This window comes from Lutra lutra, chromosome 6 (assembly GCF_902655055.1).
Source record: "Lutra lutra chromosome 6, mLutLut1.2, whole genome shotgun sequence".
NCBI lineage: Eukaryota > Metazoa > Chordata > Mammalia > Carnivora > Mustelidae > Lutra > Lutra lutra.
Window position 1 is genome coordinate 56,018,847 of NC_062283.1, and position 21,671 is coordinate 56,040,517.

The 21,671-nt window shown below is 37.4% G+C and overlaps 1 protein-coding gene across 1 annotated transcript; it reads left to right on the plus strand.

Annotated features, from left to right (window-relative positions):
• Nucleotides 1-13,706: 13,706 nt before the first annotated feature.
• On the plus strand, nucleotides 13,707-18,531 carry LOC125101869 (beta-defensin 110). Its single transcript, XM_047732391.1, has 2 exons — nucleotides 13,707-13,761; nucleotides 18,383-18,531. The coding sequence occupies exons 1-2, from the start codon at nucleotides 13,707-13,709 to the stop codon at nucleotides 18,529-18,531; spliced, it is 204 nt and encodes a 67-aa protein (XP_047588347.1).
• Nucleotides 18,532-21,671: the final 3,140 nt, after the last annotated feature.

Below are 21,671 nucleotides of genomic sequence, written 5' to 3' on the forward strand. Positions count from 1 at the left end.
GAGTCCCACATTGGGCTCCCTGCTCAGCGGAGAGTCTGCTTCTCCCTCTGACCTCTCCCTTCTCATGCTCTCTCTCATTCTTTCTCTCTCTTTCAAATAAATAAGTAAAATCTTAAAAAAATATATCAAATCATTATGTTGTATACATAAAACTAATATCATGCCATATGTCATTATGCCCCCAAAACAACGAGAAAAGAGAGTGAGAGGCAGAAGGACATCTGATCTACTGTAGCTAACCTGAGGCATCTAGTGAGGAGTCTTCAGGAAAGATGATAATATATATTAGGATGGTTTATATTCTAGGGAATTTATTAGAAATGCTTTCCAACCCTTAAAGTACTCCCATAGAAATAAGAAGGAGGATGATTTTTTTTATCTCAGCAAAGGTGAGCATCTGAACCAAATCTAATTTGACAACCTGGATTTGATGTCACTGGGAAGTGATTCTGCATGCAAATTAAGAATGGCTGGATGACGATTTATTCCCTCTGGACACCGACACCTTCTACCAAACAGGTGCCTGTTACAGACTGACTGTTTTTATTCTCCCAAAATTTTCATATTGAAACCTAATCCCCAGTATGATGGTATTTGGAGGTATTTAGGAGGTGATTAGATCAAGAAGGGGAAACCCTCATGAATGGAATTCATGCTATATAAAAGGAGTCTTATGGAGCTCCTTCTGTGCCTCTGCATGAGAAGATACAGCAAGAAGACTGTAATCTGTGATACTAGAATCTGATCCTCACTATATGCAAAATCTGCCAGCATCTTGATTTGGCACCTTGATCTGGTACTTCTCAGCTTCCAGAACTGTAAGAAATAAATTTCTGCTGCTTATAAGCAATAAATATGTACACACATAAAATAAAATAAAACAAATAAAATAAGTACTATTGTTGTCAAAGGCTGAAATAACTTTTCTAAAAGTATTCAAGGACGACATGACATAGGATGAATGAGATTTGGTATTGAACGAGTTCTATGAAGGCAAAAGCATCTGTTTGTTTTCTCGGTCTCCTTAGAGGACAGCAGATGATGTGACATTAGTAAAAACCCAATAAATATTAATGGAATGACTGGATGGACATGTGGATAGAAGAAAAAAAGCAAAACTGAAGACACAGTCTTTTGGAATCCCCACTTTATGGAGCAGAAAAAGGAAAGGTACAAAGTAAGGAACTTTTAGAGAACTGAACCAGGAACAAACATGGACCCATACAAAGGATACGATTGTTTCCAGGAGGACTGACAGGTAAATAGTATCAAACATTAAGAATTACCAGGTGCCTGGGTGTATCAGTCCATTGAGGGGCAGACTCTTGATTTTGGCTCAGGTCATGATCTCAGGATCATGAGGTCAAGCACTGTGTGGGGCTCTGTGCTGGGTGTGGTGCCTGCTTATGATTCTCTCTCTCCCTCTCCCTCTGACACTTCTCTCACTCACTCTCTCTCTAAAAACAAAATAAAACAAAAAGAATTACCAAAAATGAGTCCCAGTTCGATAAAGTGAGCATAACTTACTTTTCTAATTTTGAGAAAATTCCAAGCATGCTTGATTGTTTGATCCTCTGAGAACTAAATTATAGGACAAATAATAATATGAGTTTAAGTAAGAGTGCTTAAATAAAGGTAAATGTTTTTCTACTTCTATTTACCTAATTCTTGTGTCTGCATCACTTGAGTTCATGAACAAAAAGCCAGTACTAACAGTTTCTAGTCTCTGTGTCCAATGACCACTTGAGCTTTGGGTTTACACAGTCCCCAGCAGGGGTTTTCAATAAGAATAGCACAAATAGATGGTGTTTCCATTCACATGTATTGAATCTTTTGCCAGGTGTTTTACTTGAATTGACTCTATTAATCTTTATAAGAGCTCTATGAGGTTGTCCATTAATGGATTTAAAAAAAAAAAGTGTATACAATGGGCTTATGCCTCCTTAACTCCCTTTAAGAACAAGAGAAAAAAATAAAATACTCTTCTCATTAATTTTTTAACTATTCTTTTTCTTCATTTCAAAACATGCACATTTTTAAAAGATATCTTTCCAATCATTTAGCAAGCCCTTATTCCACTATAATCAAATCTAGTCTTTGGTAGTGTAAGTAATATGTTGAGGCACATATTTCTCCCATGAAATTTGGAGAGGCCATGTATATACTAGAGGAAGACAATGTTGCAAATATAAAAAGTAATGTCTTTCACATTATGTCTTTCACATTATGATTCATAAAAGCGTGTTGATGGACTAAAATAAATAAAATCAGTACCATAAATATTTGTCTTGTGTCAATATGTGTAGAGTAGAAGTTTTAATTTCTTTTTTTAAATAAAAGATTTTATTTATTTGACAGAGAGAGAGAAAGCACAATCAGGGGGAGTGGGAGAGAGAGAAGCAGGCTCCCCACTGAGTCACTCAGGAGCACCTGAAGTTTTTATTTCAACCTCCCTGTCACCTTGTAAAATTTCCAAAGGCCTGTCACAATTTTGTATAGCTTTGATATATATTTCTTATCATGACAAGGTAATGTTGTATTGAAAAGATTTTCACAGTTTTCTGATCCATTTGAAGGAAGATACAATTATTAAACCTGAAAGAGAAAATACAGATGAGTGACAAAATCAAAATTAAAGATTGTGATAATTTCACCCATTACAGATCCACTTTTTGTTCAAGACTTAGTATATTATTTCCAAGAGCCCCCAACCCAGGTACAATGACTTAAAAGCAGAATGAGTGAAATAAATAAAGAGCTAAGGAAAGGCAAAGGAAGATGTAGCCATGTTTGTGAGAAACTTCCAGAAAGACTTTCAGAGAAGGGATAATGCTGAAGCAAAGGGCATGAACCCCACTCTTTTTGTCTTCCATGGATCCTGAAGCCAAACTTAACATTAGTAAGATTCTTTTTTTTTTTTTAAATTTTTATTTGACAGAGATCACAAGCAGGCGGGGGGTGGGGGAGCAGGCTCCCCGCTGAGCGGAGAGCCTGATGCGGGACTTGATCCCAGGACCCTGAGACCATGACCTGAGCTTAACCCACTGAGCCATGCAGGCGCCACATTTGGTAGATTCTTTTTTTTTTTTTTTTAATTTTTTAATTTTTTTTCAGCATAACAGTATTCATTATTTTTGCACCACACCCAGTGCTCCATGCAATCCGTGCCCTCTACAATACCCACCACCTGGTGCCCCCAACCTCCCACCCCCCACCCCTTCAAAATTCTCAGATCGTTTTTCAGAGTCCATAGTCTCTCATGGTTCACCTCCCCTTCCAATTTCCCTCAACTCCCTTCTCCTCTCCATCTCCCCTTGTCCTCCATGCTATTTGTTATGCTCCACAAATAAGTGAAACCATATGATAATTGACTCTCTCTGCTTGACTTATTTCACTCAGCATAATCTCTTCCAGTCCCGTCCATGTTGCTACAAAACTTGGGGATTCATCCTTTCTTTTTTTTTTTTTTACAGCTTTATAAACATGTATTTTTATCCCCAGGGGTACAGGTCTGTGAATCGCCAGGTTTACACACTTCACAGCACTCACCATAGCACATACCCTCCCCAATATCCATAACCCTACCCCCCTCTCCCAACCCCCTCCCCCCATCAACCCTCACTTTGTTTTGTGAGATTAAGAGTCACTTATGGTTTGTCTCCCTCCCAAACTCATCTTGTTTCATTTACTCTTCTCCTACCCCCTCAACCCCCCATGTTGCATCTCCTCTCCCTCATATCAGGGAGATCATATGATAGTTGTCTTTCTCCAATTGACTTATTTCGCTAAGCATGATACCCTCTAGTTCCATCCACGTCGTCGCAAATGGCAAGATTTCATTTCTTTTGATGGCTGCATAGTATTCCATTGTGTATATATACCACATCTTCTTTATCCATTCATCTGTAGATGGACATCTAGGTTCTTTTCAAGTTTGGCTATTGTAGACATTGCTGCTATAAACATTTGGGTGCACGTGCCCCTTCGGATCACTACGTTTGTATCTTTAGGGTAAATACCCAGCAGTGCAATTGCAGGGTCATAGGGTAGTTCTATTTTCAACATTCTGAGGAACCTCCATGCTGTTTTCCAGAGAGGTTGCACCAGCTTGCATTCCCACCAACAGTGTAGGAGGATTCCCCTTTCTCCACATCCTCGCCAGCATCTGTCATTTCCTGACTTGGTAATTTTAGCCATTCTGACTGGTGTGAGGTGATATCTCATGGTGGTTTTGATTTGTATTTCCCTGATGCCGAGTGATATGGAGCACTTTTTCATGTGTCTGTTGGCCATCTGGATGTCTTCTTTGCAGAAATGTCTGTTCATGTCTTCTGCCCATTTCTTGATTGGATTATTTGTTCTTTGGGTGTTGAGTTTGCTAAGTTCTTTATAGATTTTGGACACTAGCCCTTTATCTGATATGTCATTTGCAAATATCTTCTCCCATTCTGTCAGTTGTCTTTTGGTTTTGTTAACTGTTTCCTTTGCTGTGCAAAAGATTTTGATCTTGATAAAATCCCAAAAGTTCATTTTTGCCCTTGCTTCCCTTGCCTTTGGTGATGTTCCTAGGAAGACGTTGCTGCGGCTGAGGTCGAAGAGGTTGCTGCCTGTGTTCTCCTCGAGGATTTTGATGGATTCCTTTCTCACATTGAGATCCTTCATCCATTTTGAGTCTATTTTCGTGTGTGGTGTAAGGAAATGATCCAATTTCATTTTTCTGGATGTGGCTGTCCAATTTTCCCAAAACCATTTATTGAAGAGGCTGTCTTTTTTCCATTGGACATTCTTTCCTGCTTTGTCGAAGATGAGTTGACCATAGAGTTGAGGGTCCATTTCTGGGCTCTCTATTCTGTTCCATTGATCTATGTGTCTGTTTTTGTGCCAGTACCATGCTGTCTTGATGATGACAGCTTTGTAATAGAGCTTGAAGTCCGGAATTGTGATGCCACCAACTTTGGCTTTCTTTTTCAATATTCCTTTGGCTATTCGAGGTCTTTTCTGGTTCCATGTGAATTTTAGGATTATTTGTTCCATTTCTTTGAAAAAAATGGATGGTACTTTGATAGGAATTGCATTAAATGTGTAGATTGCTTTAGGTAGCATAGACATTTTCACAATATTTATTCTTCCAATCCAGGAGCATGGAACATTTTTCCATTTCTTTGTGTCTTCCTCAATTTCTTTCATGAGTACTTTATAGTTTTCTGAGTATAGATTCTTAGTCTCTTTGGTTAGGTTTATTCCTAGGTATCTTATAGTTTTGGGTGCAATTGTAAATGGGATGGACTCCTTAATTTCTCTTTCTTCTGTCTTGTTGTTGGTGTAGAGGAATGCAACTGATTTCTGTGCATTGATTTTATATCCTGACACTTTACTGAATTCCTGTACAAGTTCTAGCAGTTTTGGAGTGGAGTCTTTTGGGTTTTCCACATATAGTATCATATCATCTGCAAGGAGTGATAGTTTGACTTCTTCTTTGCCGATTTGGATGCCTTTAATTTCCTTTTGTTGTCTGATTGCTGAGGCTAGGACTTCTAGTACTATGTTGAATAGCAGTGGTGATAACGGACATCCCTGCCGTGTTCCTGACCTTAGCGGAAAAGCTTTCAGTTTTTCTCCATTGAGAATGATATTTGCGGTGGGTTTTTCATAGATGGCTTTGATAATATTGAGGTATGTGCTGTCTATCCCTACACTTTGAAGAGTTTTGATCAGGAAGGGATGCTGTACTTTGTCAAATGCTTTTTCAGCATCTATGGAGAGTGTCATATGGTTCTTGTTCTTTCTTTTATTAATGTGTTGTATCACATTGATTGATTTGCGGATGTTGAACCAACCTTGCAGCCCTGGAATAAATCCCACTTGGTCGTGGTGAATAATCCTTTTAATGTACTGTTGAATCCTATTGGCTAGTATTTTGGCGAGAATTTTTGCATCTGTGTTCATCAAGGATATTGGTCTGTAGTTCTCTTTTTGTTGGGATCCTTGTCTGGTTTTGGGATCAAGGTGATGCTGGCCTCATAAAATGAGTTTGGAAGTTTTCCTTCCATTTCTATTTTTTGGAACAGTTTCAGGAGAATAGGAATTAGTTCTTCTTTAAATGTTTGGTAGAATTCCCCCGGGAAGCCGTCTGGCCCTGGGCTTTTGTTTGTTTGGAGATTTTTGATGACTGTTTCAATCTCCTTACTGGTTATGGGTCTGTTCAGGCTTTCTATTTCTTCCTGGTTCAGTTGTGGTAGTTTATATGTCTCTAGGAATGCATCCATTTCTTCCAGATTGTCAAATTTGTTGGCGTAGAGTTGCTCATAGTATGTTCTTATAATTGTCTGTATTTCTTTGGTGTTCGTTGTGATCTCTCCTCTTTCATTCATGATTTTATTTATTTGGGTCCTTTCTCTTTTCTTTTTGATAAGTCTGGCCAGGGGTTTATCAATCTTATTAATTCTTTCAAAGAACCAGCTCCTAGTTTCCTTGATTTGTTCTATTGTTTTTTTTGGTTTCTATTTCATTGATTTCTGCTCTAATCTTTATGATTTCTCTTCTCCTGCTGGGTTTAGGGTTTCTTTCTTGTTCTTTCTCCAGCTCCTTTAGGTGTAGGATTAGGTTGTGTACCTGAGACCTTTCTTGTTTCTTGAGAAAGGCTTGTACCGCTATATATTTTCCTCTCAGGACTGCCTTTGTTGTGTCCCACAGATTCTGAACCATTGTGTTTTCATTATCATTTGTTTCCATAAATTTTTTCAATTCTTCTTTAATTTCCTGGTTGACCCATTCATTCTTTGAAGGATGCTGTTTAGTCTCCATGTATTTGGGTTCTTTCCAAATTTCCTCTTGTTATTGAGTTCTAGCTTTAGAGCATTGTGGTCTGAAAATATGCAGGGAATAATCCCAATCTTTTGATACCGGTTGAGACTTGATTTAGGACCAAGAATGTGATCTATTCTGGAGAATGTTCCATGTGCACTAGAGAAGAATGTGTATTCTGTTGCTTTGGGATGAAATGTTCTGAATATATCTGTGATGTCCATCTGGTCCAGTGTGTCATTTAAGGCCTTGATTTCCTTGTTGATCTTTTGCTTGGATGATCTGTCCATTTCAGTGAGGGGAGTGTTAAAATCCCCTACTATTATTGTATTCTTGTCGATGTGTTTCTTTGATTTTGTTATTAATTGGTTTATATAGTTGGCTGCTCCCACGTTAGGGGCATAGATATTTAAAATTGTTAGATCTTCATGTTGGACAGTTCCTTTGAGTATGATATAGTGTCCTTCCTCATCTCTTATTATAGTCTTTGGCTTAAAATCTAATTGATCTGATATAAGGATTGCCACTCCTGCTTTCTTCTGATGTCCATTAGCATGGTAAATTCTTTTCCACCTCCTCACTTTAAACCTGGAGGTGTCTTCTGGTTTAAGATGAGTTTCTTGTAGGCAACATATAGATGGGTTTTGTTTTTTTATCCATTCTGATACCCTGTGTCTTTTGATTGGGGCATTTAGCCCATTAACATTCAGGGTAAGTATTGAGAGATATGAATTTAGTGCCATTGTATTGCCTGTAAGTTATTGTATATTGTCTCTGTTTCTTTCTGATCTACTACTTTTAGGCTCTCTCTTTGCTTAGAGGACCCCTTTCAATATTTCCTGTAGAGCCGGTTTGGTATTTGCAAATTCTTTCAGTTTTTGTTTGTCCTGGAAGCTTTTAATCTCTCCGTCTATTTTCAATGATAGCCTAGCTGGATATAGTATTCTTGGCTGCATGTTTTTCTCATTTAGTACTCTGAATATATCATGCCAGCTCTTTCTGGCCTGCCAGGTCTCTGTGGATAAGTCCGCTGCCAATCTAATATTTTTACCATTGTATGTTACAGACTTCTTTTCCCTGGCTGCTTTCAGGATCTTTTCTTTGTCACTAAGACTTGTAAATTTTACTATTAGGTGACGGGGTGTGGACCTATTCCTATTGATTTTGAGGGGGGTTCTCTGAACCTCCTGGATTTTGATGCTTGTTCCCTTTGCCATATTGTGGAAATTCTCTCCAATAATTCTCTCCAATATACCTTCTGCTCCCCTCTCTGTTTCCTCTTCTTCTGGAATCCCAATTATTCTAATGTTGTTTCGTCTTATGGTGTCACTTATCTCTCGAATTCTCCCCTCGTGGTCCAGTAGCTGTTTGTCCCTCTTTTGCTCAGCTTCTTTATTCTCTGTCATTTGGTCTTCTATATCGCTAATTCTTTCTTCTGCCTCATTTATCCTAGCAGTGAGAGCCTCCATTTTTGATTGCACCTCATTAATAGCTTTTTTGATTTCAACTTGGTTAAAATTTAATTCTTTTATTTCTCCAGAAAGGGCTTTTATATCTCCCGAGAGGGTTGCTTTAATATCTTCCATGCCTTTTTCAAGCCCGGCTAGAACCTTGAGAATCGTCATTCTGAACTCTATATCTGACATATTACCAATGTCTGTATTGATTAGGTCCCTAGCCTTTGGTACTGCCTCTTGTTCTTTTTTTTGTTGTGAATTTTTCCGCCTTGTCATTTTGTCCAGATAAGAGTTTATGAAGGAGCAAGTAAAATACTAAACGGGTGGCAACAACCCCAGGAAAATATGCTTTAGCCAAATCAGAAGAGATCCCAAATTGTGAGGGGGGAGAAAGGGGATAAAAAGGGGTTCAAAAAGAAAAAAAAAAAAGTATTTAAAAAAAGAAAGCCGATAAAGAAAAAAATATAAAAAGAGGAAAAAATATATATATATTAGATAAACTATTTAAAAAACGTTAAAAAATAAAACGGTAAAAGTTAAAAAAATTTAGCAGAAGAAGAGAAAAAGAAAAAAAAATTGAAAAAGAAAAAAAAGTTAAATTAACTGCAAGGCTAAAAAATCATGGGGAGAAAGTCATGAGTTCCGTTTTTTGCTTTCTTCTCCTCTGGAATTCTGCCGCTCTCCTTGGTATTGAAACTGCACTCCTCGGTAGGTGAACTTGGTCCTGGCTGGGTTTCTTCTGGGGGAGGGGCCTATTGTAGTGATTCTCAAGCGTCTTTGCCCCAGGTGGAGTTGCACCGCCCTTACCCGGGGCCGCACTGAGTAATCCGTTCGGGTTTGCTTTCGGGACCTTTTGTTCCCTGAGCACTTTCCGTAGAGTCTGGAGGACGGGAATGAAGATGGCGGCCTCCCGGTCTCTGGCCCGGAGGAGCCGAGAGCCCGGGGCCCCACTCCTCAGTGCACCCTCAGAGAACAGCGCCCAATGACTCCCGTCACCCTGGCCTCCGGCCGCGCTCTGAGCTGATCAAGCCTGCGACCGGTTCAAGGCAACCCCGAGCTGAGAGTCACTCCTGGGCTCTGTCTTTGTAGCCGGCTTCCCCGTTCTAATACCGGTAAGCTCTGCGACACTCAGACACCCCCAATCCTTCTGTGACCCTGCGGGACCTGAGGCCGCGCTGACCCCACCTGGGCTTCACCCCAGTTAAGCCTCTGGAGCGATGTCCTTCAGTGGAACAGACTTTTAAAAGTCCTGATTTTGCTCCGTTGCTCCGCCGCTCGCTGGGAGCCGGCCCCTCTCCCCGCGGTCTATCTTCCCGTCGCTTTGGATTCACTTTTCCGCCAGTCCTACCTCTCAGATAGTGGTTGATTTTCTGTTTCTAGAGTTGCTGTTCTTCTTCTCTTCAATCTCCCGTTGGATTTGTAGGTGTTTGCAATCTTTAGATAAGGTATTTAGCTGATCTCCTGCTACCCGAAGTCGTCTCAGCTGCTACTTCTCCGCCATCTTGACTCCTCCCCCCCATTTGGTAGATTCTTAATAAGCAGTTGTTGAATTAATGATGATTGAGGAGGATGAAAGAGGAATTCAGGATGGAGAGATGAAGACATGAGAATCAAAGTTGTAGTCTTAGGATGTGCTGACATTTTCTCTCCTGAAGATACTCTATAGTACTAATGCAAAAACCTAAATCAAGGATTGGTGAACTTTTTCTGTAAAGATGAAATTTCAGATAGTAAATATTTGGGCTTTACAGGTAAAAGTCAGTGCAGTACAATGCATTCTGCCACAAACAGATGCAGCCTAGACAACATATATACAAGTGGGTGGGGCTGTGTTCCAAAAACACTTTATCAAAACAGTCAATGGGCCAAATTGCCCTGAGACCTTTTTTCTGACCTATGCTCTAAATCTGCAGGGCTCAGGACACTTCACTGGCCTTGGCTAGATTACAGATTTCATCTATTCCTATTTTCTAGTAGCCAGAACTAGAAAAAAACACCATAGGAATATGGCTGTGGATGTGAATTGCAAAAGGCTTAAAGGGCAGGGAAAAATGATCCGTAATGAACAGGAGAATATATCTTTCTGCCCTGGATCTGTAACATTTTTTATGCCATTATATAAGAGTGTTATAAACAATGGATGACAGAATGGAGCAAAGAGATATATGAGGCTAGGACAAGATCCTTCCCTAACATCATTCAGAAGTGAGAACATCTGCTCTTATATCTTTGTAATGAATAAAGAAATACAATTTAATATTAAAGCTTGAACAGTGCCAAAACAACTCTCATGAAGGCACATGGTAAGTTTGCATTGCAGTCTTCCTTGGATGCCTTCATACACATACTCAAAGAGTTGATGCTAAGGCAGTGTAGATCCAAAAGCCAGTTTCATCTACCATGGAGTTAGTGGCTACAAGTAGATCATGATGAACCCCAGGCAGTCGAAAAATTTTGAAGAGGCATAACTTTTAAAACAATCTTTCAGTAGACCCACCCTGTTGTGGTCTCTACAGAAACAACTTAGAAGTTAAGAAATAAAAGATTCTAGATTCAAGTGACTTCAGACACTTTGCATGTCAAAAGTAGATGTCCTTTTTTTTTTTTAAAGATTTTATTTATTTATTTGACAGACAGAGATCACAGGTAGGCAGAGAGGCAGGCAGAGAGAGGAAGGGAAGCAGGCTCCCTGCTGAGCAGAGAGCCTGATGTGGGGCTCGATCCCAGGACCCTGGGATCATGACCTGAGCCGAAGGCAGAGGCTTTAACCCGCTGAGCCACCCAGGCGCCCCAAAAGTAGATGTCCTTATGGGTGATCTGGAATAAATGCAAGAAAATTGAAGAGTATAGAGAGTCTAGAACACTTGTGGCATTTCCTTGCTCCATTGTAATTGTTTATAAATACATGCAGGAACAATCAGTTAATAGAAGGTTTTATGATCAAGGGTTTAAACTCATAAGGAGTGAGGCTTATATCACATTTCTAGAAAAAAGCCACCAAACCTGCTGATGTGCTAAGGTAAGGGTATTTGGGACAGACAGTAGAGGAGGGAGGGGATAGGTGCCATTTGAAACCCAGCAATCAATAATAATGACAGAGGCTGAGATTTATCTCACAAATCTTCTAAATTTGTTTTCAAGAAGGATCCAAAGAAATCATGGAGGAGCTGCTCCTCAAATGTAGAGGGAGAAATACATTTACATGACATAAAGGGCAAATTTAGGGAGCCATGAAATGTGACTGTAATTGATCACGGGCCTCAGCTGACAGACTTTGAGATAAATCTCTGGATTTGTGCTGAGGCCACACTCTTCACAGACTGCTCCCAGCTAGTGACTGGTTGTAGCAAGGTTACTAAAGCAGACACTTCCCAAGAGACACGGGATTTCTTGGATTGCTCATTTTGTGGAGAGTAGTCCTTTATGGCTTTGCTGAACCTTTTGTCATTTGCCCAGGAGCCTGGGGATGCATTCTTCTAAATGATTTTTGTCTACTTCACTCAAGATCAGCTCTGCATCCCAGTCCAATGCTCTCCTAACCTTTCCTGACTCCCTTCTTTTCCTCCTAACAGGTATTTCCCCTTATAAAATCCTAGCACATTTAATTCTGTACCAGCACATGTTTCCTACATACGTAGACTATATAGAGTTCACCACTAATTTAGGTAAATACTTTAAAAGTTTTACATCTTCATATGCAATATTGTGAAATACACAAACATTTATTTAGTCATTTATTTTTTTAAAGATTTTATTTACTTATTTGACAGATAGAGATTACAAGTAGACAGAGAGTCAGGCAGAGAAAGAGGAAGGGAAGCAGGCTCCCTGCTGAGCAGAGAGCCCAATGCGGGGCTCGATCCCAGGACCCCAGGATCATGACCTGAGCTGAAGGCAGAGGCTTTAACCCACTAAGCCACCCAGGAGCCCCTACATAAACATTTATATTAAATAATATCACATGCAAATAAATAAGATGCATGTATAACGAGCAATGCTTTTTGACAGGTCACACTTTATTGTGTTCTCATAACAGTAAATGCAAATTAACTGTATATATTAATGTATCTTACTCGGAGTGGATATAGCAATACTTATCATTTCAGTGCAAAGGTATTGTGGAACTGAAAAAAATATCCAGCTACCTACTTTTGGATCAAAATGTGTAAGCACATATGATCCAAATCCCCCAAGAAAAAAACATAAACATGAGCTTAGCATCCTGACAACAGAAAGAAAATATTGTCACAATACATGAAAGCCATAATCAATATTTCCATATGAAATTAATATATTTTAATAAAATGATTAAAAATTTAGTTTAAAAAGAAATAAATAGATGTTTAATAGAATGAATGAATCAGGTTTCCTGGAGTAATATGTGGCCCCTTCTAGCAGTCTTAGCATTCCAAGATCTTGTTAGAAATGCAATTGTTAGGCTCCATTCTAGACTTACTAAATCAGAAGTGCTGGAGGTGGGGCCTTGTGATTTGTTTTTAACAAGCCCTCTAGGGGATTGTGATGTAGCTGAACTTTAAGAACTATTGTCCTAGAAAATCTCTTGACTCTGTGGTAGGAGAGGATCAATTATTTGTTCTCTGTTTACAGCATCGGCTTCTGGGTATTGTGTAAAACTTCCAGCCTTTCCTCCTGTATCTGAAATAATAGATGTGGGCAATATGCAAATTGGATCAGAATACACTTCCAGTTCCATGTACAGAATTAAAAACATTAGACATTAGAACGGTGAAATCAGATGATTTATTATAAGGAATCCATAAGTCATACTTAAAAATCTACTGGGTACAGTATTTCCCATACTCATTAGTGAATCCAAATTTCTTGATCATGTTACATTTAAATAATTACATTGTATATGAATTGAAATAAATCATTCAACCTTCCTGGTTCTCATCTGTAAACAAAAGTGATCTCAATGGAAACTTATAGCTATAAAGTTCTATGTTTCAGACATTCAGTAATTTAATACTAAAAATATTAGAATATTCACCATCATATATAACATATAATAGAGGAATGTATTGCTATAACATTTCCACTCTGATGTTTCAGCAATCCAAACGTATTTCCTCTACAAGTCTCTTAAAGTTTGTATTTTCAGGAGAGTCTAAGGTAACAAGCAGGTTTTACTTTTATGGGAAAATTTTAATAATAATTCTTATGACCATGTTCTTTGAGCATGCACAATTCAGCCAAGCATACAAATGTTCTCACTATTGATAAGCCTCAGTAGTTAAAACCACTTCCCAGGAGAATCTATAAATAAAAGGATTCTCTGTTTTCTTATTTGGAAACCCCTGACTTGACCAAGATCTGGCAACATATATTTTTATATATATACACACATGCATATATATATGCATGTGTGTATATATATATATATATATATATATTTTTTTTTTTTTTTCCCTGAGAAACTCCACCATGAAGATTCATCTCTTTTTCTTTATTCTGCTCTTTTGGGCCACAATTTTACCAGGTAACATGAAAATGTTTATGGGCTTATTTGTGCTAATGAATTTGAGGAGACATAAGTTGTTTCTGGTTAAAACTATGGTTTAATAGTATGGGATTAAAAGATTTTTATACTAACTGCAATCTGGTATTCTGGCTTGGACCCCAGAATAGAAAAAAAATATATTTTTTTAAAGATAGTAGTGGGAAAATTGGTGTGGTGTGAGTAAAATTTGCAGTTTAGTTGATAGTATTATACCAATGTTACCAATGTTCATTTCTTAGTTTTTATAATGTAAGCATGATTATGTGAGATGATAAAGGGAGTTTCACTTCTATTACCCTTACAACTCTTCTTTAATCTAAACTTATATAAATCTAAACTTTTGTTTCAAAACAAAAAGTTTAAAATAATTAGATCAATACATTAGTCTCATCAGCTTCATCCTGAAGCAATTTGTTAGAATCTATTTTTGCTGGAAAAAAAAAATGTTCTTTAGCATAATCAACTGGTAAGGGATAGACCGTTCAGTGCTAGAGAAAGATCTTTTTACCTTTTGCTTCTTTTTAACCTATGCTAATATACTACTTCCAATGAGCAAAAGCCTTTCTTACTATTCTATTCTCAGTATAGGCAAATCATGTCCATTTTTGACCTTTCTTTCTATATTTCTGGTCACTATCTTTCTGTTTTTGACTGCTACAAATCACATGGATGTTGAGTGTAATACCTTGTACACAAGCTATTTTTTTCATGAGATTTGTTTCCACCATCAAAGGCTACCTTTTTACATCAGGTATGTAACAAGATTTTCTCCTCCTGAGTTAATGTGTAAGTATGAATTGTACAGAAATAGAATAATACATTTTGGAAGAGATCATTTATTACCTCTTTTTTAAAGAGATTAAGTGAAAGGATTAGTTAAAGTCTACCTAATTGGCACTAAAATTAGGCTCAAATTCACTACCTCTCAGGAAAACATTCCTTTTTTGGTATCTGATTGATTTCTTTAGGCCCAATAGAAATCATAATAGAGGTCTAGGAAAGGAAACTAACTTATCCTTTCATTGTGAATATTATACAGTCCATCATGGCAATCTAAAAATGTATATAATGTATACATAATAAACTGATAAATTATCATTTAAAATTTGCAAGTGGATAAAATTCAAATAGAGATCAAGCATTATTGAAGTAACAAAGAAATACAATTAATTGTTCATCTAACTAAGAGAATAACTTCCTTTCTCTCAATTCAAAAATTTCCTCCATTCAAAAATTCAAAAGTATCTCTGGATTTTTGTTTTCCAGTTCTAGACAGGGCTAAAAAGATACTCTATACAGATTCATACAGCTTTTAACATGTGATAAATACTTTTCTTCTTTTAATTTCAACAATAGCTAGCATGACTAGATCACTATGTCAGGCCTGTCTCTGTTTTCGCCATTTTTTAAATTATTTTTAAAAATTTCATTATTTTTTTCTTTGTAACAGTTATATTAGGTACTCTTACCAATAATTAAAACTATTCATGCATTTATCAACAAATAAAATATCATGTGTCCTGTGGATTTAGAAATTAAAAACCAGTTGGGGATACAGTAGCATAGATTATAACATCAGTGTTATTAACTTTTTGTATATTTTTTTCTTGTATTATCAAAGTAAGACCATTGTCCTTGTTAGTCACACATCAATTAAACTTTTAGAAAATTATAATACTGACAAAAAAAAAAAGTCCAGACAAATTTAGAAAAGATTTGGTAGGAAATATAGATGTAGAAAGTAGTAAAGCAATAAGGATGTTGTCTTTAACTTATGTATTCACCAATGTATAGTTGTTCATTTAAACCGCACAAAATGTCATATGTATGGCTTTTAGAGTTCTTCAGTTGTTTTTTATATCTCACCTGCAAAGTATAAAAGTCCTTACTCAAAATTGAGGTAGAAAACCTCATTGTTTTCCCACTCAGTTACAGATGAAGAGATGTCCAGATAAAAGCCAATAAACTGTCTATACAGGGAAATTTACATTGAAGTCACTTAACTTTCCTCTTCATTTTTAGAGGCTATAAATGCATCAAATATCTAGAACTGAGGTATGGTTTCATTCTCATGTGTTGTTTTACTTCATCTGCCAAACTGAAAAAAAAAATGCCAATAATTACTTCTCTTTAAATCTGACATGTACTTTGAATATAGAATAGTACAGTTTTTACATTTTGTTTATTTATTTATTTATTTGAAAGAGTGAGTGAGAACATGGAAGGGTCAGAGAGAGAGAGGGAGAACAGACTCCTCTCTGAAAAGGGAACCCAATGTGGGGCTCCATCTCAGGATCCCAGGATCATGACCTGAGGTAAGGCAGATGCCCAACAGATGAGCCACCAAGGTGCCCCTAGTATAGTATGGTTTTGTGCTGAAAGAATAGTCATAATTCCTCCCCCTCCACCCCATGCCATTTCCAACAAGTTCAATGGTAGCCTAAAGAACAAAATGGCAGGTGAGTGAAAATAAAAAGAAATTATAGGTTGAAAGATATTTTAGGAAATACCTTGCCCATTCTGGCTTATATATTAAGTAAAATTTGTATACTGTTTAAAGAAATTCCCTAGCATGTGAACATGTTAATGGATGCAGGCTGAATGAGACATAGGAAGCGCCTAGGATGGGCCTTGTGGGAGCAGTGGAAAGAGAGTTTACTTCCCTGAAAGTGATCAGAAGAGACTCCAGAAAGAAGACCATATTTAAACAATGTATCAGAGGCTGGAAACAATATGTTTGACTTATCACAGCATCACAAGGACAGTAGTTTTAATCACTGAAAATAGTATTTTCAATTAGAGGCAACTTCACCCCCAAGGAGTCATTAGGCAATGTCTGGAGACCTTTTAGGTTGCCACAACTGGTACTATTGGTATCTAGTTTGTAGAAGCCAAGGATGTTGCTAAACATTCTTCAGTGAACAGGATAGCATCCCACAACAAAGAATTGTCCAACTCAAAAGCTCAATGGTGTTGAGGGTGAGAAACCCTGCACTAGAGATTAAGTCAGAGCTTAACAGGGAGTATACCTAATAGTGGAATGAGTGGGTGGAGGCTTGCAAAGATGAATATCAGCAATCCAAAGACACAAGCTTGGGGATACTTATATTTAGAGCTGAAAATGAAAAGAAAGAAGACAATATTTTTAGAAAGGTTAAATAAGACAACAAATGGGTAGGAGAAGGGGTGAGGTCAGTTTAGGGGGCAGTACTGAACAATAGTGTGATGAGTGTGACAATCCTCTTGTCTAGAGTGAGTATAATTCAGGTTTCTGTCACTGGCAAATCATCCATAGGTTTGATGATAGTAACTTCTTAGAAGTTATACAATAAAAAATGACATTCAGAAATTAATATTTAATCTGTGCAAAGTAACTATTTTTTTTCTGCTGTAAATTGTGTCATATTCTGCATTGCTTCAATTATCATTAGAAGAGAGGTAATTTTAATAGAAGAATTGGGTTTTATATCTGCTATTTATACCAGTAATATAGATAATGTTGCTGAGTCCATTGAGAGGTATCACCACTCACCACCAACTCTTGGAAACGCAGATGTAATGTCTAGGTAGAAAGGCCTGGTCTTTAAAAGGACAGATTAGAACACCAAACCTAATTAATGGTTGAATTTAGTGGAAAATTTTATTTATTTTCATGCCACAAGTATACAAAAATATCTGAGTCGGACCTTTGGCGATATTTAGAATTCTCCCACACCAGTTCCCCTCAATCTCACCACATGAGTAAGGTGATTACTTACTAAAAGTGATGTGTATTAAAAAAAATTACCTGAAAATATAGGGCTTCTGAATACACATGGATCAGCACATATTGTGAAATATAAAATTAAAATGTATTTGGCTTGGAATAACTCTTACAACCTACCAGACCAACATCTCCCAATTCCCCAAATATCTCCACTTACCATAAATACAAACTTCAAGTGAAAGTCAGTCTTCAAGCTACAACATGTTGTTCAGAACACCGGTAATGTTAGCAATCTTGTAATGGCCAACAATGGTCCCACCTTCTAGTCATTCCCATTTTTTAAATCAATGTTGTCATCAGACATGGGTATGAGTTAGGTAATTTCTTTGTGGAGATAAATCCCCAAATACCCAGGGTAGTTGCAAGAATTCAGTCAAATTGCTTAACTTTACTTCTATCTCAACATTTTGGAAAAGTAAAATCAAGCTGCAGTAGAAATCTCTAGAAAAACCAGAAAAATACGTTTTTTCTAAATAATGTTGGTGAGAGATAAAAGGGAGAGCTCAAATGCAACTGGATAATTATAGAGACTAAGCCTGAGAGATCAATTATGAATACTTCTTAAACTGATTGGGGAACTATCCTAGAGTTACTATGCAGTCATTTGTAAGGAAGCAAACTGGCACACCTAACTTAAGTCCAAGACACTTCCATGATTTTCAGGTACATTCACTTAAGCTTTGCTCAATTAAGATTTTTCCCAGTCATTAATTAGAAGGGGGACATTTTCTTTGGAACTATACAAAAATCTTTCTCTTCTTAGACTTTCTCCTTTTAAAATGTGAGTGTGTCATAGTTAAATTGCTAATTTCAGTCATTCTTTCCTTCTTACAGCCAAAAAGAAATATCCCCAATATGGTAGCTTGGATTTGAGGAGAGAGTGCAGAAAGGGTAATGGCCGATGTAGAGTTGAGTGCCATGAAAGTGAAATTAGGATTGCTTTCTGCATACGACCTGGATCCCATTGCTGCTTACAGAAGTAAAGCTTACAGAAGACAAGAAAGAGATACACGCTCCAAGAAGAGAGGACCAGTGTTACTAAGTCTTCCCAGAATATCCCTCAAGGCCTGTGTATCTCAAAGAAGTAAATAAAATTTAATATTGAGCCATTCAGAGTTGGTTCTATGTCACATATGTATCTGGTGCCATTACATTGCATTTTCTCTTGATTTCTTGGTGCCAGAAGTAAGCAGAATTTATTTTATTCAAGTTCCCCAAGAACTCTTCAAAGTTCTATCTGCTTTGTGTTGGTTGACATAAATAATGTTGTAAGAATCCCTAAGTCAAAGAAATGGGAGAAACATCTTTCTGAGATGCAAGCCTGCAGTGGAAAAGTGCTGCCATTTTATCATTAAACATTGTTCTATAGACTATGCCATGAAAATATATAAACACAGGGCTTGTGCGACTATATACAAAGAGTGCAGATCCTGCTCATGACAGAAAGAGCTGAAGTAAGAGAAGGATTAGTATAAGAACAGAAGAACAAGGGTAATCACAATCAGCTCAAATTTCTGTCCTTATATATCATTTTATTTTATTTTATTTTATTTAAGATTTTATTTATTTGACAGAGAGAGAGATCACAAGTAGACAGACAGGCAGGCAGAGGCGGGGGGGAGGGGGGAAGCAGGCTCCCTGATGAGCAGAGAGCCCAATGCGGGACTCGATCCCAGGACCCTGAGATCATGACCTGAGCCAAAGGCAGATTTAATAAATCGAGCCACCCAGGTGTCCCTTATTTATCATTTTTAAATAAAAGATATATTTATTTATTTATTTGAAAGAGAGAGAGCCCCAGGGGGAGGGGGAGAGGGAAAGGGAGAGAGAATCTCAAACAGACTTTGCTCTGACTGTGGAGCTGGATGAGGGGCTTGATCTCAAGACCCTGAGATCATGACCTGAGCTGAAACCAAGAGTTGGACACTTAACCAACTGTGCCACCCAGACACCCCTGTCCTTATTTATTGTTTAGTGGAGGAAAAGTGTGTATCAGGAAATACAAGAGAGATTAAAAATGGAAGGGTCTGAATTCCATGAAAGAGATGAGACTCTATGTGATTAAATTTTTCGACAAAGACAGAAACTATGGCTAACAACTGAGTTCGGCTCCCCAGTCCTGGGGTGACCCTGTCTGAGGATACACACACAACAGAAAGGAGGAGTAGCCTGCATTCTTCTGCTCTACTCTGCCTGAGTTGCTCTTGCCACTTCCTCTGAGGTACCACAGCATTTCCCCCTATAATACTCTCCACAATACATCTGTATCATAGAGTTGCTATTCAAAAATGCACATTCTGCTTCTTTTATGAACTTAGCAATGTAGCTTAGTTATTGATATTAATTTGGGATTCTTTTTGGGAAAAAAATCGTCAATAACACAGCATAGCAGTAAAACAGAAACTTGCCTTCCTCCCAAATAAAATTAAAATATTTTTGATAACAAGTAAAATGAAATTTATTGATATATGTGAGCCAGACTTGGACTCAAAGGAGGTGAGAAGTCAAAGAATTTCCAGGCCCCAGTTACCCTCTGGATATATTTTTTCTTTCTTTCTTCCCTTCCCTTCCGTTCCCTTCCATTCCCTTCCGTTCCCTTCCATTCCCTTCCCTTCTTTTTTTTTTCTTCCTTCCTTCCTTCCTACTTTCCTTCCTTCCGTCCTTCTATTTTTAAGTATAGTTGATATACAGTATTATATTAGTTTCAGGTGTACAATATAGTGATTTGACAATTCTGTACATTATAAAGTGCCTACCACAAGTGTAGTTGTCTTTGTTACCTCTCTTTATGTTTTTATTATGGCATCTCATTACATCTTCTAAATGCAGATATGAGATATAAGGGTCTATGTTCATACTAAGCATTATCTATTATGGTGACATGTACAGAGAAAGAAAGATTTTTTTTTCTCTATTTAGATAAAGTTTCTGGATATGTTTCCATCGCAAGAGACTATTTAATTTTTTGTTTTATTTTAATAAAAATATGACTTCCCATTATGAAGCAATGACTTGCTAAGCACACACTGGAGCTTCACATGCATTATCTTTCATATATTTTAATAACTTAAGATAGACTTTGAGTTCTCAGAGTGTTCCCTTGCAGTATAAATATCTCAAAAGCATCTTTACAGTATTTATTTAAATAGTTTTCAACATGAGAACTATTGATATTTTGATCTAGACAATTCTTTGCTGTGGCAGCTATCCTATGCATTATATCTTTAGCAAGAAGATGTTTCTTAGCATCCCTAGCCTTTACCCACCAGATGCCAACATACCCCTTCTCCTAATTGTGACAATCAAAAATGTCTACCTACATTGTCGAAAATCCCCTTTGGAGGATACCTCAGTGGCTCAGTTTCTTAAGTGTCTGCCTTTGGCTCAGGTCAGTTAACAGACTGAGTGGTTCAGTCAGTTAAGCATCTCAGGTCCTGGAATAGAGCACTGGTTGGGCTCCCTACTCAGTAGGGAGTCTGCTTCTCCCTTTCCCTCTGCCCCTCCTCCCCACTTATGCTCTATCAAATAAATAAACAAAAATCTTTTTAAAAATTAAAAAAAATTATCCCCTTTGGATGCAAAATCACTCCTGATTTAGAACCACTGGCTTATAATTAAGCACTCATTCTCACAGAAATTTAAAAATCAAAAAATAGAAACAAAAAAAATCAATGTTTCCAGATAGCACATTTTATGTGTCTTATTATGAGAATTATCTATTTGAAAATTTCATATTTTATTACCTATGGGATAGAGATGATATTGGTGGCCCCAGAAAAAAATAGCTCAACTTTTGAACAATAAATATATTAGTCATGTTGAGAAGAAATGAATGTTTGACTTTTACCTAAGATAATCGAGACCTATAATGTAGAATTGAGAACCTTAATATACTATTAATATGCGACAAATAAGAATTGAGTTTTTAATTGGCCACCAAGAAGTGGTAGGTGATAGGAGGTTTTCTGAAAGATACCCAAGGCATCTCTGCATATGAACTAATCTGTACCTGTAGACCCTCCAACCTTCAGTGCTTGACAGAGAAAACCAAAACCATCTGCATTTCTAAGCTAGTCTCTCTTTGTGTGGTCTAGGCCACCAGCTTTCCTTCAGCCCAAGGAAC

Excerpts from the sequence above, each read along its gene's own strand:
- LOC125101869 (XM_047732391.1), top strand. The coding sequence starts at position 13,707 with ATGAAGATTCATCTCTTTTTCTTTATTCTGCTCTTTTGGGCCACAATT. Across the intron at positions 13,762-18,382 it reads TTGGGCCACAATTTTACCAG|CCAAAAAGAAATATCCCCAA; the intron begins GTAACATGAAAA and ends TCCTTCTTACAG.